Here is a 25735-nt window from a genome sequence, read left to right as displayed (position 1 = left end):
TGGGGGAAATAACTTCAAGATTTTTTACCCTCGAGACTTTTATTTTTGTATTTGAGTGTTAGCTTATTGTGAAACTAACACAGTTTTAAAGTTAGAATTGCCTTTAAATTACAATTCCCTTTCTGCCGTGTTGCAGAAAAGAGGGCAGCCCATTTGTAATTGTTCTCATAATCCTGCATCCAAGGTAGAGATGGTTCATTGTTCTATTTACTTTAACGAAGTCGAAGGCACTGGACACTGAAGTCCCCAGTACTTGTTCACTATTAGAGCTTGATCCAACTGAGATAGTCCCTTAGCTTATCTGGGCCTCCCTTTCCTCTGCCGAAAATAAGAGGATTGATCTAATTTTCAGCTTTTAAAAAAAAATTGGCATCTCAAATTTCACATTACTGACAATAGTGGTTTATTTTTCTTCAATTTTTTCCCCTGAAGTGTTACTGAATTACTGATTCTTTAATATGAGAAAAACAAGAGTCCTATTTAATGGAACTTGAGGGGTTTTTGCCATACCCATATGCCACTGAAAGCCTCATTAAATGGAGCTGTTCAGGCAGGGCCTTTTACCTCCAGAGCTAACTTGTACAGATGGTGTTCAGTGTTGTCTCAGGAACTTTCGTCAGGTCACTGACGATGGAATGAGGAAAGGACAAAAGCAAGAAGGTCTTTGTCTTTTGCTTTTGCCTCTTCTTATTGATAAGATGTTATTTGATCATATGTAATTGGAATTAAGCAAAAAGATTTATTTCTCTACATTGCTTAGACAAAATATTATTTTTTCCTATCCAAATTTCAACTAGTTTTTGGTTTCAAATTAAATGAGTTACATTTCTCTTTATTGAGAAATGATGCTATTATAGTTTGTTATCACATTCCATAATTGTTTTTTTGGTATGGGGAAAGTTGTAATTTAGGTGAAAGTTTTATCTGCATGATATCTGCACATGCTCTCTAAATAGGATTAAATTATGGATTAAAAAAAAATCTGTCTCCCAAACCCCCTAGAAAAACCATCGTATCTTTCAAAATGCCTTATGTGACTCTTCTTATAATAGGATTTCCACAGTGCTAGCTATTGTTTTTAAAGAGGTATCGGGACACTTTGCACCATGCTTGTGCATTTCCTATGCTTCCCTTCCTGTCCGCCACCCCTTCTCCATAGCACCCCAAATATCAGTCCCTGCAACTGCACTCACGTTGGCTACAAGTGGACATATTGAAGTTACAGATGATAACATCTATGGTGTGACATTCTCAGAAACGCTAAAATCCTCTTACTCCCTCAGTCAAATTTGACAAACATTTCTTTTCTTTTTTTACCTTTTTGCTCTGCTACATTCTCAGTGTAAGAAAGTTTAATTTCTATATGAAACTCGATCTTGGGTAGAAGGTAGGGCAATATTGAGTGCAATGATTTAAAAAAAGTGGCCAACTTGCCTCCACTCTGCATGTTTATGTTGTCATGGTGTCAGGAACATTGAAGAAAATCTGTTTAATTTTCTATTTTTTTAAATTATACTTTTTTCCTGGCTATAGCCCTTCCTTTTTAGTATACCAAGCCTATAAGTGCTAAAATTTGCTTTTAGACCAAGACATTTTTCAATTTCAAATGAGTAAGACCATCTGTGTGTCTTAACCAAGAGCTCTCTAATTTAATGTGTGAATGTTTTTTTCTGGGCATAATGATAGCTGGTTTGACATACTTCATATAAATATATGTACATTGGATGATAAATAAACTGTGTGGACTTATGTGTGTCCACATGTAGTTCACACGTTACCAGTATGTGAGGTCTGCCCAGAAAGTATACAGCCATGCACTATGAAAACTAGAGGCCTTTCCTGAAGAAGATATGTAGGACAATGATGCATCAGTCCCCTTCAAAGTAGGCAGCCTGGGACCCCACACGAGTTCTCCCAATCATCATCAGCTGCCCTATCGGGTTTTCCTGAATCTAATCAACGTCCTGTTTTCCTGAATCTCATAAAATCTTACGAAGGTGATTTTAGTTTTGGAAAAAGCCAGAAGTCACAGGGCACCAAGTCTGGGCTGTAGCAGGGCTGAGTCACCTGGGTGATTTGATGTTTTGCCAAAAAACTCTGATGAGATGTGATACATGAGCAGGTGCGCCGTCGTCATGAACTTGCCAGTCACCAGCTGCCCACAGCTGCGGCCTTCGGAATCATTCGAATGGTTTCCATGGAGTAATGTTCAAGCTTAACACAGAATCCGATGCGGATTCATTGCTGTACTTGCTCAGTCATTTTGAATGTGATGACCAACAGCACACAGGCTCACTCAATGGCATCTACCGCCCTCACTGACGAGTACAGTGAAGTCGTCATTGTTCACTCATGCTTATTCTACTCCACTCTCCCTGGCTGCCAGGTTGCATCGATGTCACCCAACCTGTTCTTATTATGTTAACAATGGTTGGACTTTTCCAGACAGATCTTGTATATACCAATAGCAAATTATTAAGAGAAATTAAACGGGTTTATTTTCAGTGACCCACTTTCTTCTGTTGTCCTGGACATATACACAGGGGAGGGATTGAAATGATATTTTCTTCACTACCTTACCTAACAAGTACTTATCTGGTTGTGGGGATTGAAAATTAATTTCAAAATAACAAATAAGTTAGTGTTGGAGATGAAAATTATAATACATTTTTTGTGCTTTTTTATGTGGGGCATGACAAAACAAATGCAATTTCCTTCTCACTTGTTGAAGTGGCCCTTATACCGTTCACCTACTGGCTAACTCTTGGTTGTGTTTGGAAATAAACACATTACTATAAATAGATGATGTTCGAACAGATCGCAGAGAGGAGAAAAAAGGAATTATATTTGGACATTTGAAATATTCTCATCATGTCTTAATAGTAGAGCAATTAAATGCATTGACAACAAGCAAAAAATAAAACAAAAACAATAGTCCCCTTAGGTAATTTTTAAACCTCATGGAATTTTAGGAAATATATGTATACACATGCACATGCATACACACACATGTACACATGCATGCACACACACGTGTATATGTGTACACATACATATATGTGTATATATAAGGAAATACCTGTTGAAAAACTACATTATAGTGCTGCAAATATGAAATAGTCCCTCTGCTTAAATCATTATTGAAGAAACATTTTAATTAAGAGGCACATGAAAAGTTCTATGAATATTTTATTCAGTTAGGGATATTTTAATGAGGACAAATGGAAGGAAAATACTGGTTTTGGAGTAATCCATGTAACTGGTAACAAGGTCATCCTTCTGCAAGGTAGCAAATAGCTCTTTGTGAATCTTTTATTTAGCAAGTGCTATAAAAAAACCAAGTGAAATTTCCTGCTGAGATGCTAAGACAAAGTTTGAGGTTAACATCATTAGCTACCCAAACATTATTCGACATGGTCACGATACAAGACTTTCAGTGAGCCTGGAGGCCCCACATATTTAGTGATAAAATAAGACAACACGATCTGTTATCCTCACTGACTCTGGTTGTTGTGGTCGTGGTGGTGGCATCATTGTCACATGCCACAGAAGCCCTCTCAGCTCCCAGGATGGCTACTGCCCACATATATTTCCTGACTAAGAAACCTCATCTGCAGAGAAAGCCTGCTGTGTACTGCAAACTACAATGTAAATATCAGGATGTACAAGGAATCCCCAATCTGCTTTGATCTCCTTGACTCTGCTGCTCTATCAGTTACTTTAAAACATTGACCAGTTATCTCCTATGGGCCATTGTTAGCTGTTACCCTTGTTACAATATTACATTCACTGTAAGAATAATAATACTGTTATTCCTAAAAATACCAAAGCATGTGTAACACAGCTACTATTTACTTGAGCACTTACTCTGTGCCCTGCCCTGTTCTTAACACTTTAATTGAAATATAATTTATTTCTTATAATAACCATAATGCAGTAGATAGTATTATTCCTTTTTACAGATAAAACTGGGCGTCTGCAAGGTTGAAGGCCTTGCACAAAGTTACAGGATTGAAAGTGGGGGAGCTGAAATCCTCTCTGAGATCTCACTTGAGAACCAGATTCCTAGTCCTCACTTAGGAACCTAGTTCCTAAGAATGGAAGAGAAAACCAAGACTCGGATCCAAATGAGTCATCTGTGTTCTCTTGGGGGCAGTCACAACGAAGTCGGGGTCTCTATGTAGATCTTTGACTCCATTAACACTGTTCAGTTCACCACTCTGCATTCTCATAGTTAAGGTATGAAAAGCCTGTATCAATGCATACTAATTAGTTTAATTAAGTTCAAGGTCCACTGAAATTTCTAAATGGAAACATGTTTATAACGACAACAAAAAAAAGCCACCTGAGTGGCAGGTGTTTTTCTACTGATCTATGTATTCCACACACTTTCACTTCCTATGGGAAGAGCCTTATCTCTCAGCTACCAGTCCAACACCATCTGCACAGGTAGATGTAGTCCTTGAGGCATGTCTGTGTACCTAAAGCTGTAGTGAACATTCTCGTTACTAATGGATTAGTGTTTTGATACATCTCAGAGCAGAGAACAATACCCTGACATCAAAATTACACAGACTGGGGGTGGGGGGAAGCTCTAGGATTAATGGACGTGAGCTGCCTTTCCTTTTTAGATGTCTGTTTTAGCAATTAAGAAACTGAGACATAGTGAGTTGAGGTCAGGCAACTTGAAGTAGGTCATCACTTTGTGATTAAAGTAAGGCTATATCCAGACGATCAAAATTCTATTCTTTAGCCTGTGTATATATCTCAAGGCTTTTGAGGGTTGTTATCAAGATCAAATAAAATCCTCAGTAACTGTCTATTTCATATTTCAAGCCTAAAACAGAAATGTATCACTCCTATTCTTCCACCTTTAAGTGTGAGGGACATTTTTAAATGCTAACCGATGTTGGAGAAGAGGGGGAAGTTCATGTAGCAGTGTGTGGAAATTATATGGCAGCTAAACCAAAACAACCCCCTGCCCCCGAAAAACATCAAATAGCACATAAGTGTCAGAATAACCTAATTCCTCTTTTATGTATGTGTCTGTTCCTTTGGGAATTATGATAAGAGCTCATGAAATTTTAACATTTTGAGTTACTCTTCAAAAAAATCAATATTCCAAAGAATACCTGGATTCTATAACAGATCCAAATTAGTATACAGTAATATCACAATTGGCAAGATGTTAGAGTATTATAAAAATGTGTTGAAAGTTGAAACTATTAAATGACAACTTTTAATGTAAATAGGAAAAAAAGATATATGAATAGTTGTAAATGATTGAGAAACATTGTAAAAAAGAAGCAGAAAAGAACCTACCTGAGAATTTTCAGATTTGGAGTAGTTACTGGATACTCCTTATTATAACTGAAGTATGTTCAGGTCACTTTAAGATGAATCTAACTTCAGAAAAGCAGGGCGATTATGAGATCTGGGTCACATGAAGTAACAGTGCGGAGCCAAGAGCATCACCCTGTCTATCCAAAATTGCTTTCCTGTCTTCCAGAGTTGTCTTTCAAAGAATATAGAATGAGAAGGGAAAAAATACATTGTATTTCTCCTCAAGGTAGTTCTTCTAGGAAAATGTTTCGACCTCTGGAGAATTTTAACTCAGGTGGTTTTCACTGGAAAAGTAATTTACACCCTACAAAATGAGTCTGAAGGTGAAATTTTTTAATACGTAGGCCAGCTTTCCATTTATAACTGAACATCCACTGGAGTTTCTACATTTTCCTAGAGAAATAGGCTGAAAATAGTAGCTAGGTTATGGTATTGATCCACAGTACCACATTCTGTTGTATTTTACCTATATTTGTAAATAATGTTATTAATAATAATCTGTGATATGGGAATATGATTAAAGTTAAAGGGAGGACTTTATTCAACTGTCACCAGATGTTTATTGTGCCCCATTCTGTCAGGGGCACTGATCTCGGCGCTGGACTGTAGCGAGCAGGGTCCCTGCCTACACAAAGCATAGAATGTGCTGAAGAGTAATTTTCCTTTCGGGGGGTGGGTGGAGGGAGAGTGCAACGCCTCTACGTACTATGATCAAGGGAATCCCTGTTTTTCTTCTCCACCCCCCTGGACCTCCCTGGCACCAGGGCACCTGGTTCTCTCATGGCATGATTACTCCCTCACTGAAATCACCACCTAGATCTGTCCTGACCCCACATCTTTCAGCTGTTTGGTAGCTGGTGTGGGACTCAGGTGGCAATATACCCACCCTTAAACCCACTTGCTTGTGTCAGAAATACCCAATTCCATCGCTGTGTTTCCATGGCACAGGCAATGTGTTAGCACTGATTGGCATCATCATCCTCATCATTTGGATTAGGAAATACTCATTCCTAACCAATATCTATGTCATAAGAATTTCCAAGTATTAAAATATAAATCACAAGTGAAGATGAAAAGTAATTTGTGGTGGCTTGGACATTATGCTGACAGGTTATAAAAGATGGAAATTCTGCGTGGAAAGCATTTTCTCCACTTCTAAAGATGCCAAAAGAAAGGCAATTCTGAATTGACGTTCCCAATGCTTAACAGCTCTTTCATTTTTTCAAGGAAGTATACTTAAGATTTAATCTAATTCCTTTTTGTTATTGCTTACGTTCATTTTCTCTTCTTTTGTTGTCAATAGATGCTTGTTAAAACATTTTATGTATTTGTTCAAAGAATAAGGGACATGCTATTCTTTATCGTAATCCTTCCTCGAGATAAACGTAGAATGAAACACTAGGACTAGCATTTGAAATATGCGACTTATTTAGTTGGCACAAATCAAGTATGAAATACTAATTACGTGAGTGTGCTTCATTTCTAAATGTTTCCTTATGATGGATTAATTTATAACTAGTATCTGTGTGTCTACTTACTAAAGGATTGATGGTATTTATTAGTATGTACTTTGAGGAAGTTGATAATTTTACCATGTACCTGACATTGGATTTATAATCTTTATGTAGATTTTTTCATTTACATGCATTGTCTTCTTTAGTCATTATAACCATTCTATAAGGTATTATCTCCCTATAAGGGAGAAAAAGAAGACTTGGAGATCATTCAACTGGGTAATGCTGGTTCTGGAATTTGAACACAGGGAGTCCAAAACCAGAGCATGCACTCTTAATCACTCTGAAAATGAAAGTATCATTAACAAATCATATCAGGAAACCTATTAACAACATTACCCCTTGGCTCAATTGGCCTTGAGTTTGGAAGAATTAACTACTGTGTTGACCTGGTTAACTTCATAGCACTAATCAGACTTAGGTTTTCTTACTTTTTCTGTTATATAAACATACTTTTACACCTGGATAAATGAGTTTAGAACCTGAAGTGTTACTCGCTGTGAAATTTTGAGTGCCCTCTTAAAAGAATTTAGATAGTTATCTGGACATAGTTAACTAATTTATCCTTATGTCAATATAACCTACATTTTTTGGAAATGTAATTATCCATAAATGCATTTTGTAGAGAAAAGGTATGAATCTCTCTTTATCCTTATGTCAAAATAGCTTCCAATTAAATAAAGGGCTGTGACAGCAGATGCGTGATCCTCTGAGCCCTGCCAGGGGAATTGTCCAGTGTTCTGTTTGGAGTGCCAAAGAGCCCTCGCACCGGCAGTCAGAGCCACCCGCACTTCAGACCAAGTGCTTTAGAGGATGAGAGTATGGGACAAGCTTTGTTGCGCATCTGTTTATATTCAAAGTGAAAGGGAACACCAGTAATACAGCTGGAGTGGATTTAGAATACACACGATGTTCCAGAGTTGCATGACATTACTCAAACAGCCATTAATGTAGGAGAGGGCTAGAGAGAGCTTCTGCATCTTAATTGTATTTTATGATTTTTCTGAGAACATTGAGGATGTTTTTCTACCTCAACTTGTGACTGTCTTATAAATAATATACAGCATGGGGCGAGAGTAGGTTTACAGTTGTTTGCATGGAAAATAATATGATAATTAATAAATGATAATACAAGAATAAACTCCCTTTCATGTACTCACAACTGTAAACCCTCTTTCGCCCTACCCTGTATATTACCATGGGTATAGAGACCGTAGAAGTAAGCCTATATTTTGGGGGACTATTATACAAAAGTTTCTGATTTCAAAGACTTAAGTGATGAGAAAACTGAAAAACCTCAATACTTGTATTTAATAAGCAAAGGATAATAGACAACTAATGAAAGCAAGTGGCTTTTATAAATTCAGTCTGTGCATGCTTGAAATACATTCTCACTGCAGATTTATTCAAATTATTTGAGTTCACTACAGGCTGTTTTTGTGTGTGTGTGCACAAATTATTTGAATGACATTAGAATGGGATGGTTACTGCTTAATGAATTGATCCTTGAATTTTATTTGACTGAAAAAAAAAACCGTCTTATACATCAAAAGGCACTAAACATTGTGTTCCTTTTCGTGATCTACTTGCCATTACATGAGCTGATCACAGATTCTAAATATCAAAATATGAGCCTGGTTTATCACTCTTCTCCTTTGCCTACAGGTTGTATATAAAAATAATGATGTAAGGCTGGAATTATCTCGACTCGCCAAGCAAGGAGACCCTAAGATGAAGATCCATGGAGTAGTGGCATTTAAATGTGAAAATGTTGCAACTTTGGACCCAATCACCTTTGAGACCCCAGAGTCTTTCATCTCTTTGCCTAAATGGAATGCAAAGAAAACAGGCTCCATATCATTTGATTTCCGCACAACAGAGCCAAATGGACTCATTTTATTTAGCCATGGCAAGCCACGACACCAAAAAGATGCCAAGCACCCACAGATGATAAAGGTTGACTTCTTTGCAATTGAGATGCTGGATGGCCACCTCTACCTCCTCCTAGACATGGGGTCAGGTACAATAAAAATCAGAGCCCTGCAGAAGAAGGTGAATGACGGAGAATGGTATCATGTGGACTTCCAAAGAGACGGCCGGTCAGGTAATTTATCTGTTTCCTATGCTCTTTGTCTGCTGGAACACCCCCTCCACCCTTCTCCATCCCCAAGGCATTAAAACCAAGACATATTTAAGACTTTTTACATTTCTCTTTAGGGTAAGGGAAATCATTTGTTAATTAATCATCATAGTTGGGCATCAAACTCCAAATGCTCAAATGGCTTCTTAAATGAATATTTATTGGATAATCAAGTACCAAATCTCGCAAGAAATTTTATCTTAAATTTACAACGACAAAATTTAGTGTTCTGGCATTACCAATTATCTATTATATTATTGGATGTTTGGAGGGAGGTACCTAAAATTACAAATATAAAATATGAAAAATATAAAATGATTCACACAAAAAGTCCTCAGTTTAATATAGCACACTTTTTATGTAAGTTGTGGCTTGGATATCCAGAACACTTTAGTCAATACAGCTGGGTTTCAACGACCCTGGCAAAACTGCTGCCTTCCAAACAGCTGTCCTTCCTTAGTGAAAGCTGTGTGAAATCCCACCAACATGGATTCACTCCTCTGGTTTCTTTTTGCTGCACCTTTTCTCTGAAGGTGTGTGTGTGTGTCAGGAAAAGGATGGGACTTGGAGGGAAGGCCTAAAGGAATAATATTTCTTTACTCTGAAGTTTTGGAGTGGATTTGGGGGGCCTAGGAATATGAGCAGCATTAGGTTTGAGGGAGTAAAAATCACAACATTTGTGAAAGATGAGAGAGGGGGACAGAGGGAAGAGGCAATTTGTATATATCTATACATTACTTTTTTTCTTAACTTTCTTCACTTTTGCTCCCATACTCTGATTGTGTCTCTCACTTACAAATCAAATTGTGTTCTTATAATAAAAAGACAACTGAATTTAGACCTGGCTACTCTCTTCCTCTCCTTCCCCAACAATCTCACTTACATATGTACTATACCATCCACTCTGGATTTTCCACTAAAGAGCAGTAGAAACTTGGCCAAGGCTTTGGTGGGGCAGGGAAAGGGGGAGCTGAATTTCTTACTGTGTAAAATATACTGAGAAGGACCCAGTTTCACTGGATTCCAACCCAGTGAAGTAGGATTGATGGCAATGGGACCTAGGATTCTATATTTTTGTAAAGCTTTCCAGGGGACTTGATGATCAGTCACATTTGGGGACCACTGACCTGATGACTCTTAGTGCTTCTTGCAGATCCAGTAATCTGTGGTTAGGACCCCGTTTGAGAAGGGCCATGCTGAAGTCCTGGGGCTGGCCCTTCCTTCTCACACCCCTTGTCGCTTGCTTACTCCTCTGCAACAGAACAGTTCCTGATTTCACTATTATTTATGCCTTGTTTTCCTGTTTATCAGACAAGAAGATTATGAAGATTGCTTTTATATTCTTAGAAATATCTTTTTCCCCAATAAAGAAATCAAATGTATGAAAATTAGGAGGGAGCTGCAGGTGAAGGAAGAGAATTGAAGGAAGGTCAGGACCCGTGGCCTTGATCCCCAAGTATCTCAGACGCTCTGTTCTGATTCCGCACTCCCTGGAAACACTGGTGTTCTTTCTCTTCCCTAAGGAAGTCCAGGGAATGGTTAGTTAGCATCTGTGCAATGTGTGCTATGCTATCACTTTTTCTCCAGCGCCTTAGATGATTGAGAGTAGCTAGCAAAGTACGTTTTTTGTCTGCTGTACTACTGATCCCATTAGGAATTAGATTCCTCTTTGTCTGATTGTAGCCGAGAAGAGCACATTGATGGGAATGCAGAAACGTAGCAATAGCGGGCCACCCTTGGGCTCCCCTCAGCCTGTTTCTACCAGAGTTAGACATTAATTTGCTACTTAGGAGCTTTTTCAACAGAAGACATAAACAGAGGATGGGAACATGGGTTTTGTAATACTAACTTGTAGATATTATAGTTTGGCTTAAAGTGCATCTAGAATAAAATTTGAATTGATTTTTGAGAGTATGTATGTTTTAGTCAGACTTTATTACAGTCTAAATAAATCATAACTGATCAGATTAAGTGGACATCTTTTAGAAGATCAGAAAGGTACAAAATCCCACACTTCAGATCAGTTGCATTTCATTCACCGAGATAAATAAGGTATTTTCTAATTATATGAAGAAATACATGGTTAATGTCAAGACTTTAAGAAGTACAAAATAATATAAAAAGAAATATAAAACAACCCATTATGTATTTGATAATGATGATTTATACCTGGACATTTATTTCATTTTTTACATTATAATTGATATACAATATTATATTAGTTTCAGGTATACAACATGTGATTTAAATTTATTTACCTTACAAATTAATTGCCACACTAAGTCTAGTACCCATCTGACTTTCTGGTCTTAGGTGACAATACAATCTAATTAGTGTCCCCAAGTCCTTTGGATGACATATTACAATAAAGATTAGATAAATACCTTAATCTGCAACCAACATAAAAGCTACTTTTTCTGTTCAAGTTCTTTAACATTCAAATTACCAATAGTTTATTAACTGTCCTCACTATATCCTTATTAGAAAAGGTCAAAGCAAATAATATCTACTTTAATTTACAAAGTTCAATGCTGGATGGGAAGAAAAAAGAAATGCCTTAAAAGAATGTTATGAAAGAAAACAAATTAAACACGATATTTTTGTTGGAATCCAATGGAAAAATTAAGTTACTATGCTTGGTGGTGTTTTCATGGCACAGTAATTTTATATGATTACAATTTCAGATTAGTAAATTGGAACAAACAATATAAAAACCATAACTTATACACTAAACCAAGTTCTGCCTTTTACTAAGTGAAAAAAAAAGAGCTCATATTCTGTTGGCCAAGCTCAAAGCAGTTTAATGTAATTTTAATAACTGCAGCTGTTAATATTTTATATATAGTATTTTAATTAAGTTCTATATTTATACAGTACATTGGTTTGGTATAAAGAAGCCTTTTAAAGATTGAATGAATAGCTATACTAGGTTTGATTTTATTTAAAGGATTTTTTGATTTAGGCTGGTGAAATACAAAGATTTATATAGCTCAGTTAAAACTAGGAAACATTGAATTTGAAAGACTAACTTATTTTACTCATTTTTCCCGTGAATCATATTCAGTTACATAATGTGGGTAAGTAATACTGCCATGGCAGGCGGGTAGTGTGCGATGCTTTCTGACTCATGAACAATGAAGGTCCTATCTGTTGATTTGCCTGGGACACTCCTTAGTATATTTTAAATGTCTAATGAGTCATATTTTTTTCTGTTACTAAAGTAGAGGGAGCTCAGACCTAAGAGTTTTTCTTTCTGCTATTGATCATACCAAAGGAAGTAGGAATGAGAACCATGGCCATTAATTTGATGCCAATAATTTTGGTTATGTTGGTTGGAGATAAGGTTAAAACTGTATTTGGTGAACAGACTGATTTTTAAAACATTTTCCAAAGAGTTTATAATGGAAACCCATGTATGAGAATTAATGTCTTATGTTTATAGCTACATGACCTAGTACTTTCTTTTGCAATGGAAGTTGCTCAATAAATATTTGTTACAAGATAAAATAAAAGAGAAAATCATGTGAATGGCTCAGAACCAACCCACCCCTAATAATTTAAAATAGTAGCATCATCCTTACATTTGAAGAACAATTGCATTCTTTTAGTTGCAAATGCAACTTTAAGGGAATTACACTCCTTCCTGAAAGCAGTTGCGCACTAAACTGTAGGGTAACAGGTCATGTCCTTCTTTTAAGGATACAATACCATCCTCCAAGCCCAGAACCTCCCTCTCCTCCCCCAAAAATGCAGGGAGGAAGTTAAACACTTATTAGAGAATGGTCATGAGCTTGGCACAAAAATGGCAAGCTTTTATGAGAACAGAACTGCTACTCTTGCTCATTCATGAGATTCCCATGACATTTAGCAAACATGTTCATAGAAAGAAAATTAATCATGAGGGAAGGCATTCACACCATTTTGGGGTATGGGATATACAGCCCCAGTAAGCGTGTTAGAGACAAGGAAGACCGTCACCAGAATGTCCATCTTTCTGACGGTTTGCTCTTCAGTCCTTTATTCAATAAAAGATTGGAATATGAGCCCCTTGTTCTGTGAGAAATAGTGCCTTCATCCAAATATTTTCATAGAACTCATTTTCAAAGCATTAATTGTATTGGGTTATGTGTTCCTGCTTCTATTCAGAGACATAGGAGAGAGAGGAGCACTTTAATTCCCACACCTTGACTAGTATTGTTTGCACAGCTGTACTCTCAGTACCACGTAGCCTCTTTCATTGCCCACTATTAAGAAGTGATGTGGGGGGCTGAGCTATGAATGGCATTTTCAGATCTTACACTAAATTGGTGAAGGAGGGACCATACAAAGACCAGGCATGATTTTGTGGATCAGAGTGTGTGGCTTGAGTATTGCAAAAAGTGGATGTCCTCCCAGGGTAGCTTAGCTCCTTAGAGCAAAAGCCCTAAGTTGCTGAGTTAATAAATATGATTGAAGAGGCTCTTTACTCTGCGAACTTCAAAGGACTTACATTTCCTTAACAGCCCCTCCTCCCTTTCCAGGGCTACCCTTTCCTTCTGTTTTGTTCCCAAACTCAACATGAAACCACTGCCCAGGTATTTAGCTAAAGTGTGAATTGTGTTAAAATTAGGATGAGGTTAATGACTGTTTTCTGGGGCTTTAATATTGTTTAAATTTGTGTTAAAATCTTTGACCCAGTCAAGGGTATCCTCTCAAGTATTTTCATAGCCAACTGCTATGAATTTTTTTTTTTTTGTAAACCATCATTACACATTGGAGTCAAAGAGAAAACTCATTATTCTTGTCAAAATCTGCTAGTGTACAGCAGGGTACAGCAGATTGTATTAGTGGTTCTTCATGGGTAAGCCTACATTTAACAGCTAAGAAGCCATTGAAGTTTGAATTGAAGTCATAGAGTTCCAGTTTAAGAACTAGAAATTACAGGGAAAGGCACAAGGCTCTCTCCGGAGCACATAATTAGAGGTTTACAGTAATCACCGTTTGATGTGAACAGCACTTTCTAGCTATCTATTACCAGCACTGATTTCTATGTGTAGCATTTATGAATCACCGCACTTGGACATTTCTACTTGAACAACCATTAGACTATTTCTCTGTTTAGATCTTGGTTTGAACTTGTCCTCTGACTGTAATCATTCCTCCCTTGCCTCTACCTAGTAGCTTGTTGTATACATTGAAATCATTTTAAATAAATTTATAATACTCTATTTTGTATTCATGTCCATAAACCACTCCCCATCAATGGGAGGCCTGAAATACCTTATGAATAATTTATCAATTATTTGACTATTCTGATGACTAAATGGAATCAATTTTGCATAAAATTATTATATTAAATTTTATTAATTGATGCTTATATTTATGTATTTATTCTGATAGTACTTAAAAAGGAAAAAGTTATCTATTGTCTTTGCTGCTCAAAACATTTTCAGTTTTGCACTTTTATCCAATCTTTGTAGACAGGTACATGTATTTTATACAGGTGCAATTACAGTATCAACATAATCCTCTAGGCTATTTGCTTCAATGATGTCATAAACTTTTTTTGCTCAAAAATATCTAAGTAACAACAGTTATTCTCTGGGAGTTATGAGAACAGCCTCTGAGATTCAAAGCAGAGCTTTTCAGAGGCACCTTAATAAAGCTCCCAGGTTTGTAGGTCTCAATGTATTAATTTGTTGATAGAAAAAAAAGTCACAGAGATAAATATTGACACTATTCATCTAAGAACTACCCAGGGGACTTGACCACTTTGCCCCACTGTAGAGATAGGAGACGGGTCGTCTTAGTTAAATGAGGGAGGGTGTCAGACCATCCGAGGAGACATATTGCCTTACCTCTTGTACTCTCTCTGTTCAGAAATCCTATTCTCCACTCTTTTGACTAAGTTTTAGCTCTAATTGTGAGTGTATTTGCAGTTGAGGGGCAAAATAGATCAGTTATATAGATATGAGTATTCAGGTTCCTATAACAATTTAATTTGCCTTCCTAAATGCGTAAGTAAGCATTGGGTCATACATAAATTGGCATCTCATAATGGCAAAGTTACATAGGAAGCATTCCATATCCTGTGGCAGTTAATTCTTATAGAGATTTTATCACTTGGCATTCTTATTTTATACATAGATTTTGTGGGCTTGGTAAGTGTCAGTCAAAGCCTGGGGGATGGAAACTTGCTCTCTAAATCTACCCAATGTCCTCTCGGGGCCTGCCAGGCTCGGGGGCAGGCCCTGGTTGATGGTGTCAGGTGTCAGGTGCACCCTCAGGAATTGCACAGTTATTTGACATCACCCAGCCACAGTGACCTGCTCTGTGAAGTGGAAATCTGTGGAACTTCGGCAAAATAATATTTTAATTGCTACAAAATATGACACTTGATTGATATTTATAATTTCTGACCATTGTGTATGATCATTTTATTAACCTGTTATCTGTACATTTAATTTTATGCAGAGAAGTCTATTTTTAAAATTCATATGTATCATATGTTGCTCTGAGTATGTTTGTGTCTGTGTATATGTGCATGTGCTTAATACATGACATATATGTAACATAAGTGCATGCTGTTGATGAAAATGCTGAGACCATTCAAAAAGTACGTAAGTGAAATGTTTTCATGTGCCACACATTTCCCTCACCAATTCGTTGCCTCCTGCACGGGTAACCACTAAAATAATTTGGTGTTAAAAAATTCTCAGGTGTTTTTCTTTGCATGAATATATCTATAAATATATTTGGGCATATAAAATAAGTATAGAGCTCCTTTTTTACATAAATGAGATCATTTTTCAATGATTGTTGGGTGACTTGAAAAACCTACTAAGAACTTCTTCTATGCCATTTTTTGTAGAGACATTGTATAATCCCTTAGATTGAACATATCAATGCATGTTTACTTCATTATTTTTCTATTAACGGGCATTTAACTTTTTCAATTTTAAAATATTGTATGGTTTTAAAGTAATTTATAAAGGAAGCCATCCCTTATATCTTTATGCATATGGTCAGAATTTTGTAGCATGGATTCTGAGAACTGGAATTACTGCATTATTTGCATCTTAATTTTGGAAGATTATGACAGGTGATTTTGCCAACCAGCTGTTTAAATTTACACTCATCTATAGTGTATGAGGTTCCCTTTTCCTGTCAGTCTTTCTCCAACTTTTACATTTCATTCCAAAATTAAGTTCTTCATATATTACTTTAATTCCCAAAATTTCTGGCTCATGGGTGAATCTAAGGAAACAGAAAACATATAGTAATAAGTTTACTTATTAAGAAAATAATATTTAGACTGTATTTTGTTTGGTTTTCAACTAAAGTTTATTTTAGTTACTATTATAAACCTAATACATGACAAGTTCATTTTTTTTAAAAAAGACAGAAAATTGGAGGGAGGAAGGAAGGAAGGAAGGAATTACCCACTCATAATCTCATTACTCCAAAACTTCCATTGTTAATGTTATCATTATTTTTGTTCTATCTATATTAAGGGAATAATTGTATATTTTGCATTTTTCATTATACCATAGAATACGAATTTGAGAAGTAAGTTTTTTACATTTTCAAGGTCTGATTCTCTTCTGCAATGAGAGGTGAATCAGAATTATAATAGATAAAGTTATTTCCAGTAGTAACTTCAAAAATTGTATTCAAAAAAGAATGATAGTGACCATCCAGTCAATCCTTTTATTTTGCATTGAGAACCACACTGAGGCCGAATGAATCTATTATTTGGCTAAACTGGCTAGCTAGTTAGTTGTAAAGCTAGAGCATGAAAACTAGTTTCCTCTGGCCAGGCAAAAGCATTTCCCATTATGGAGCACTATTTCTACCACCTTACTTCTTACTTCCCAGTCATTTAAACTTTTACAGTAATTTAAAACTTGAAACCAAATTGACTTATTTTACATCTCACCTTCACTTCATGTTCCTTCTTCCCTTGTCAGCTAATCTTCTTGATGTGGAGTAGCCAAGAAAAACTGGATGGAAAAAAAGAAAAAGAGTGGAAACTAACAGGTTATAAATACCAGATCAAATTGTAAAGTTGATTTCCACTTTTATAGCTAAGAACTGTGTTCAGGTTTGTCCCCTTAGTGTATACTGTTACATAAAATGTGACTTTATGATTTATGTTTATAAATATTCTCAAATACAGGGTGGGGCAAAATAGGTTTACAGTCGTGAGTACATGAAACTGTTTATTCTTGTATTATTATTTATTAATCATTGTATTTTTTGTACAGTTGTAGTGGACAAGTGTAATCCTAGTTTTGCCATACCCTGTATTTTCCTATTTGTTTATCACCTTGGTTTGAACTTTTGCATATGACATGAAAACAACTAGGTTTAAATGTTAATATGTTAGTGTTATTTCTACATTAATATCATAAAACTCATGTACACAAATATATTTTGTTTTAGCTGACATTTTATTTGTTTAAAAGTAAAATAACACAGCAGAGTACTTTACATTCTTACATATTGAAGCATAAAGCACCGATCCAAATAAGTCCCCTAATATCACTATCCTCTACAAAATTTAGCAGCTCAAAATATAACAGTGCTTACATGAAGTGTTTAATTTACCAGAAACTTCAAATTTAATTTATAGGGGGAAAAGGTAGAATATTTGAAATAGTTCAACAGTTCTAAAGATAACATAAGAATATTTGCAATTACTAGAAAAAATAGTATAATATACCCAGAATTTTATTTCTTCTTAAAAATTTATTTAAATGTCTTCATACCTCAGCCTTTGGGAAATTCTCATTTTCCATTGATATATACAGCTGTGACAACTACTCAATTTTCTTTCATTATTGATGAATAAGGTTTAAATATTCATTTTATGTTTTCTTTTTAACCACTGTCTTTATAACTCAATTATAATAAAATAGGTGCTTGGAACCTTAATATTGAAATTGAACTTTGTTCATATTTGTGTGTTAAATTGGTTTAAATGAATTAAGTGATTCTGTAATGAATCTTCAGCTTAGGTGAAAATATTCTTTGATTCTTTTCAATAATAAAATCATTAAGGAATTTAGGATTCAAATCCCCTATCAGAAATGTGTATATTTCAGGATTTTCACATATATGGGCTAAAATATTAATATTTATCAGACTCAGTAGTAAAATTTAATTGTTATTTCAAATAAACTTGTTATTCTGTGAATCTTCAGAATATAAAATAATTATTTCCCTTTTTATTTAAATTAGTTGTATACTTTCCCTTTCTTTGCCATGTCCTTTACAGAGATTTTCCTTTAAAATGTGAGTACATATGGACTGGCAAAGCACGTAGAGAAATAGTTGATTTTCAGTTATGGTTGTTTTATTCTATTATGTTTGTGTGCAGAGTATTCCAGTGAATGATACCTGGCACACGCATGTGCTGGATGTGACTCCTGACCTTAAATCCAGGACTAAATTAAAGCTTGCGCTCCCCTTGGATTGAATTTGGGTTGAAGTTGTATTGTAATCGTTCTGCTTTCTTTCCCATCTTTCATTGCTTCTTCTTCCCATGAAAGTTCTAAAACTGCCTCTCAGAGGGATGACGAGGAGCTGTGGGGAAACATCCTTATCCTATGAGAGTAACCTCTCAGCCAGTGTTTCCACAACCCGTCGATTGCTCCTGAAGCGAATTTGGGGGGTCGTGTCTAGTATTTGTATGAGTAAAATTATATAATAAAGAGAAAATATCAGATTGCCTCCGAGGTAGTAGAGTTAAATATTTTTCCATTAAAATGTGTTTCTGGGTGTATATCTGTGTATGTAAGCATGTGTGAGTGTGTGCACTGGGCCAAATGTGAACTATTGGAAAACTGTGGATTAACTTTAGGTGTTGTGGTCCGAAAACCCTCGTCTAATCAGAATGTTATAGTGAACATCTTCCTCTGGCCACATCAAGTACATTCATGAAAATGCATCTGAACTTTCTTGCAATACTTTGTTCAAAACAGGCCCTAAGACACCATAAATAAAAATCCAGAGACCCAGTCACTCTGTGTTCACCGTCAGAGAAACCGTTCAGGGATGATTGTCTGAAACACCGGGCAGCACTCTGGCCCCTCAGAGTGTAGACGCGTTGAATAGGGAAAGTACGAGCTGTACTGAGCTATGGGTTATTTGGAGGAGTCAGGGAGAGTGGGTGTTAAGCCAGCCAGTGAATTCCCTCATTTGAGGAATCCTTCAAGCATCCTCTTACTGACAGACTTAGAACTCATGAATAAGAACAATACAGTTTTCCAAGTGGTTTTTGTTTTTGGTCCCTGAGCTGAAGCAGGCTTGTCCATGAATAAAAAAGGTATATGGGAAAAGTTACATATTTTTAAAAACATATTCCCACTCTTGTGAAACTTTGTTATTGTTCACTTGCTCTGTGTCTTTTAACAACTCTCTCTCTCTGAATATTATACATTCATGTCCAGTAAGCCTTCTTGAACTAATTAGAAAGCAGGGGTGGTACACTTTTAGCTTAAAAACACTAGTCACTGTGTCCGTTGCGTACAGCTCTTTGCTTACCACACATGATGTGAGGTTTTTTAATGTCCACCTTTTCTTTTGTCATTTACACTTACTCTGTTTCATCATTTTCTAACTTAACATTAACCAGTGCAGAGGAGGGGAATCAGTTGTTAAGCCACTTACTTTGGACAGTTAAAAATACACGTAATGGAATTCTGTTTAGAAAAGTATCACATTGTCTCTCAAAATTATATATTGCATTCCCCCCAAATGAAATGCTTTATCTTTTTCTAAGTAGGATCTTATGCTACACATATGATGCGAAATGAGTTTTCCTCTAGATACTTGCACAGATGTGAATAGTAAAAATGAGCACTTTGTTGTTCTCCCTCTTTCCTGCCTTCTTCTGAGATACCTATTACACTCCCCTCCTTGGAAGGCCAAACTAGCGATACGTTTGAGTGTTTCTCCCCTAGGAGCTTTCTTCAATTCTTTCTGTTCAAGTCTAGAGAGACAAATGTCTTCTTGATGGCTTAGCCACCTGCACAGTCACTGTCAGCAGCTCCCATGCCCTTCTCCCTCACTCCCGCACAAAGACAGACCCCATTACGCTGCCTACATTGAGGAGTGCCCCTTCTGCTGGGATATGGAATGCCCCTGGGTGTAATACAGAGACTGGCAGCCCTGTGCCCTTAGTTAGATTCAGGTTCACGTTCATCACAGCCATATTTTCATTTGGGGCGGGTCTTAGGTATTCCATGAAACACCTGAAATGCACCTTCCTACCCACAGTACACTTTCCCTGCCTGTCTGTACTTCTGGGCCCGTCTTGTCCTCAGGCCTCTCCTGTGTGTCTGCCTCTAACCCCCGAGGCTCCGTGTCAGCGGCTGGCATCACACCAGACGTTTTCTGATCCACTCTCTCTCTTTGGGTTCCTGCTGCTTTGTTTCACGGTCTGGACCTGAAAGACAAATCTAGGATAATCTAGTAATGGGTCAGTGCAGCGTCCTTGTCTGGTATCATATTTGCATCCTTGCAATAATCTTCCTCGAAATAGGATATGGGTGGAATTTTGAGTAAGCTAGTGGTGCAGGATGGGAGCTTTGATGAAATCTGCCTTTCATTTTTTTCTTCTTTTAATGGATCCCACAAGTGTATTATCTGTGATCCTCAATTAGTCCCTTGTGAATGTCTACATTTCATTTTAGGCTTAGGGCCAGGGTTCCTATATGTTTATAAACTAATAGAAATATTTTTCCTCTTATATTTGTAGTGAGGGGAAAGAAACTTATCCATTCAGATGAATAGCTCATTTCATTTAGAAAAAAAGTAGACAGCAAATTTGATTTGGTTCTTGTGATTAATAATGACACACAACATTTATTCAATGCTTATTATAAACTAGGTATTTACTAGTATTAATCTACTTAACACTCAGAGCAACCATATGAGGTAGGTCATATTATTATGCCCATATTAGGAATGAGTAAACTGAGACTCTGGCAGTTAATTGATAGATTCCTATGGCTAAGAGTAATGAAGTTAGGTTTAGACATAAATAACCTGTCAAACTATCATAGTAAATAAAAGCAATCAAGTCAGTCTGTCTGACTTTATTGCAGAGAGTGGTATAGAGTGTCAGTCTTTCTCCTTTCTTTCTCTTTCTTTTTGACTATAAGAGAATGATGTAGAATGCCAATTTCCATTTCCTCCCTCCCTTCCTTACTTCTTTCCTTCCTCCCTCCCTCCCTCCCTTCCTCCCCTCCTTTCTTCCTCCCCTCCTTCCTTCCTCCCCTCCTTCCTTCCTTCCCTCCTTCCTTCCTCCCCTCCTTCCTTTCTTTCCTCCTTCCTTCCTTTCCTCCTTCCTTTCTTTCCTCCTTCCTTCCTTTCCTCCTTCCTTCTTTCCTTCCATGACTAAACTCTTAGAGGCTGCCACATACTCTTTGTTGGCTGTGCACTTTGAATTTTAGTCCCAAAGTCAAATACAGGCATACCTCAGAGAAATTACGGATTTGCTTTCAGACCATCACAGTAAAGTATGTGTCACAATAAAGTGAGCCATAATCTCTTTGCTAGTGTAGGGCCTTGCCTTTATTTTGTAAAACATGCAACATCTGTGACGTGCAATGAAGCAGAATTCAATAAAAAGAGGCATGCCTATAGAAGCATTTTACTTACAGTCTGCCTTCTTTCTAAAGCCTCTTAATTCCATGGGTTCCTGTTTATTCCAGTGAGAAGTATATGACACCAGGAATAAAAATAAAAATAAAAATAAATGTGCCCCTCAGGGAGTTCACCCTTAAGCAGATGAAAGAGAGAAAGGGTGGTATTTAGAACATGATGTAAAGATCTGTGTGTCTCATCTTTGCAACAGGTACCATTTCTGTCAACACGCTGCGCACACCCTACACTGCTCCCGGCGAGAGTGAGATTCTGGACCTGGACGATGAGCTGTACCTGGGGGGCTTGCCAGAGAATAAAGCCGGCCTCGTCTTCCCCACCGAGGTGTGGACTGCTCTGCTCAACTATGGCTACGTGGGCTGCATCAGAGATTTGTTCATCGACGGCCAGAGCAAAGATATCCGGCAAATGGCCGAAGTTCAAAGTACTGCTGGAGTGAAGCCCTCCTGCTCAAGGGAAACAGCAAAACCGTGCCTTAGCAACCCTTGCAAAAACAATGGCATGTGCAGGGATGGGTGGAACAGATATGTCTGTGATTGTTCCGGAACAGGCTATCTTGGCAGGTCCTGTGAGAGAGGTAGGATTCCCAAAATCAAGCAGCTGACTCCCCTGAGTTGAAAAATGTATTAAATATTGACCTTCAACTTTAAATGGACCGTGGAAGCATAATGTATGCTCTGCTGAAGTAAACTCTCTGCAAGCTGAGCAGCCACACCTGACATGTTAGTGATGAGTCCTTAAGGATTTTCAAGGGACCTGATTCTGGGAAAACAGCCCTTTAAGTATATTGCAGGAATAAATATTTGGATCTTTTGTATCCTCTAGGGTATGAGCCTAAGGTGTATAATAGACAATAACTGTTTTTCTCTTTTGCCCAGTTTTTCGATTTCAGGACACTAGAAAGTAAAGATTCACGAGTTAGACATATTTATGGCATCCAGTGCTAGTACCCATGCTCCCCCCCCAGAGAAAATAGCATGTGAAGTAAGGTCAACGGGAGGCTGCAACTTCCCTGACACTATTGCATGAGACTTAGGTTAGCCTGTTCTTTTTACTTCGGTCAACTTACCCAAGTTTGAAATTTGAAACGTAAGTTGACTTTAAATCACCTAGGTTACGCCAACATTTTTCAGAAGTGCACCCCAGTTTCAAAGGCACTTATTTACCTTTGTATTGGACCTACCTGATCACAGAAGATTAAAATACCCATTTCACGTGAAGGCTTCGTTCGTCTGTTGAAACTCTGAGCAGTTCCTCCATGTCCTTCTCTATGGGGAAGCAAAGCTACATTTATTTTTCTTCTTTTCCTCTCCCATTAGAAGGAGAAGAATAAGGGTTAAAGGAAGAACGAAGAGTGATAGCTGTCACAGTTCATCTGCAGGCCAAAGGAAGAAATAGCAGAAAAATAGGTCTAAGCATAATATCCTTCTATCGACCTAACAGTTTCAGATAAATGCTTTAGTCTCTACACCCACTGCCACTCGTTTTCAACAGTGGAACAAAAAATCGATATGAAAAAATATTGATGAGTTTTTCCATTGTCCTCTCACACTCTACATAACACTGCTCTACGAGCCATTAACCTCAAAGTAACCAATATCTATTTTTCAGCCATGCATATTCAGTCTCCCCCCCCCACTTATTTCTACAATAGTTTAATTCATTTCAGCTAACAGTTTCTAAAAAATAAGTGGTAATTTTCTAGAATCCAAAGTTGAAATGTGACTGCTTCTTAATCTTAATGAGGAGGTTCATCTTATTATGAACATTAATTAATATGAAAATTAATAAAAATAACTTAATCTAATGAGGATCTCAAATTACCTACCACAAATACCATCACTGTTCTGTTGCACAATTAGATTCATCAGGAGATGGGCAGACACTTTCATCACACAGATTCATTCATTCTCCTGGTATCTAATTGCAGTCGCTGTGAGTTGCCGTTGGAAGTTAGCTACTTCTGCGCAGTTTTCATTCATAGGGTGTATAGTGTCTGTAAATTCCCTCCTCTCATGTTGCCTTCAAATCTGTTTGTTTGTGTGGTTTGGATTTTAGAAGGTGCCAATGATAACAACAACAGTGACAAGGCTCACAAGATGTCTTACGGTTAGGCATACTGTGAGTTTAGCGGAGCTATATGATTTAAGACTTTGTTTTAATTGTAATCACTCAGAGAGCTCTCAGACACTCTGATGCCTCCTGCTCGAGTGAAACCAGAGAGGCTGTAACTGAACTGTCACAGGAGTTACAAAAGCTTTTAGTTAAATATGCATGGTGTACCACCCTGTGGCAGCATTCCGCTACTACATATGGCAGAAATAAAAATACAGACACTGTGTAGCTTCCTGAGCCCGACTGAGGGAAGGGGAATATTTACACAATTAGAAGGAGGGGAGCAAGCATATGAAGATTTGCAGATGAGCATTTAACCGCAGACTTCATTGCTGGGATTCGGCATACATTTTTACCTGGCAAGTGGCTGGAAATTTCTACAGATTTGTTTATCTCCAGGTTGAGCGTTGAGAAGGAAATGGTCATTTTAGTGTGGCTTTTGTTTCTGGACTACCCAGCATATTGTGAGAAGTCTTTGCTTTTCAGGACTAATTTTCTTGCTCACATTATGGCGTCTCCAGAGAACAGGGTGATGGGGGATGCCTGTCATGCTCAGTAGCTCAAAACTTGGCTTCCACCCAGTCCCCAGCTATGCCCTTGTTCCTTCAATGCAAGATCGTGCCCAGCCCTCGAGGTTTCCAATTCAAAAGAAAGGGATTTTCTCTAGGTAATCTCTAATCACACAAATTGTTGACCACATGAGAGTTGACTGACAACTCTTGGAGTTAAAAAAAAAAGGCACTTAAAAAGTTAAAAGTTTCTATTTTACTATCCTTGAGCAATAATTGATAACTTATAAAGATAATTATTCAAAGTAACTAAACAGCATGTTCAAGTCCACGGACAATGCATGGGGGATGAAGTCACAATCTCATTCTAGGAAACGTTCAGTTCGCATTAAATAAGCAAAGGCATTTATAAGAAAGAAAAGAGTATCGGCTGACTAGGTTCGGATACTTAGAAAAATAGTATCTTGTTTTGTGTGTATTGATTCTATAAGGAAGAATACTGTATAAGTTATGTTCAACATAATATAAATTAAGTGCAGCACCTTCCCTCCTGCTTTGTTTTTAATAAAACTAGGAATTTGTAGAGACTTGCTCATATAGAAATTATTCTTGGTTGTAAGTATATGGTAGAATCAGAGGTCTACTGTATACTTGTTTGGTGAAACTCTAACAGATGGAGGGACAGATGTCAGAGCAATATAATTTGGCTCCCTGTCGGATTTTCATCGTTGATCACAATATGTGACTGCCTTTCGGCAAAACTGAGCACAGGTGTGCACTTTAGGCCACAAGAAGGAATAACACAGAAGAGCACACTGATCAAACTTAATGACAAGGGAGAAGGAGGTGGAGGAGACAAACTGGAAACTTTTTCCCCCACTGGGAAGTGCTGTGTTAGAATTAGGCTCTTAAAGAACACTTTTGTGTTCTAAGTGATAAAATAAGGTTACTGATGTTAAAAGATGCCAAATAACATAACCTTCAAATGTCAGAATGTTGTTTACCATTTATTTGGCAACTCTAGACTAGAGTCTTGTGCATTTTCCGTTTCCTGTCTAATTAAAAGTTAACTCTAATGATGAGGAATTATTTAGACATTTATTTGTTGTTTATGAACAAGTTATTTTTCATACTGAGAATTGTTTAAAATGGCACTTGGGGGCTGTCAAGTTTTCTTATTTTACTGGCTTTTTATTCCTGCAGCTTTTTGAAGAATGCTAAAGGCCAATGATCCTAATTATTTTTCTACCTCAGATTGTATTTCATACTTTACAATCCGTTGTCAGACCTCTATATTTCTAAAAGGATGTTCCCCTTACTTAGTGTTTAATCAAATTAAGCTACATTTTATAGAATATGAGATCATTTGAAAATATGATTATTGAATAATAGAGATCAGATTTATAGGCTAAGGAAATTGGAGAAAACTAAAAAAAATATTTTAGTACTTTTATCTGCATGAT

General features: G+C 37.0%; 1 protein-coding gene across 22 annotated transcripts in view; it reads left to right on the top strand.

Moving 5' to 3' along the window:
* NRXN1 (neurexin 1) overlaps nt 1-25735 on the top strand; it is a 1071808-nt gene that overhangs the window by 455018 nt on the left and 591055 nt on the right. For all 22 annotated transcript variants that reach the window (XM_024552822.4, XM_024552821.4, XM_045189458.3 and 19 more), the window contains 2 exons: nt 8523-8961; nt 21842-22225. In XM_024552822.4, the coding sequence (XP_024408590.1) occupies nt 8523-8961; nt 21842-22225 (823 nt within the window). The remainder of the gene's footprint in view (nt 1-8522; nt 8962-21841; nt 22226-25735) is intronic.

The sequence above is a fragment of the Desmodus rotundus genome, chromosome 5, assembly GCF_022682495.2.
Source record: "Desmodus rotundus isolate HL8 chromosome 5, HLdesRot8A.1, whole genome shotgun sequence".
Taxonomy (NCBI): Eukaryota; Metazoa; Chordata; class Mammalia; order Chiroptera; family Phyllostomidae; genus Desmodus; species Desmodus rotundus.
The sequence above is the reverse complement of the archived record's forward strand: the minus strand, read 5'-3'. Positions and strand labels throughout refer to the sequence as shown.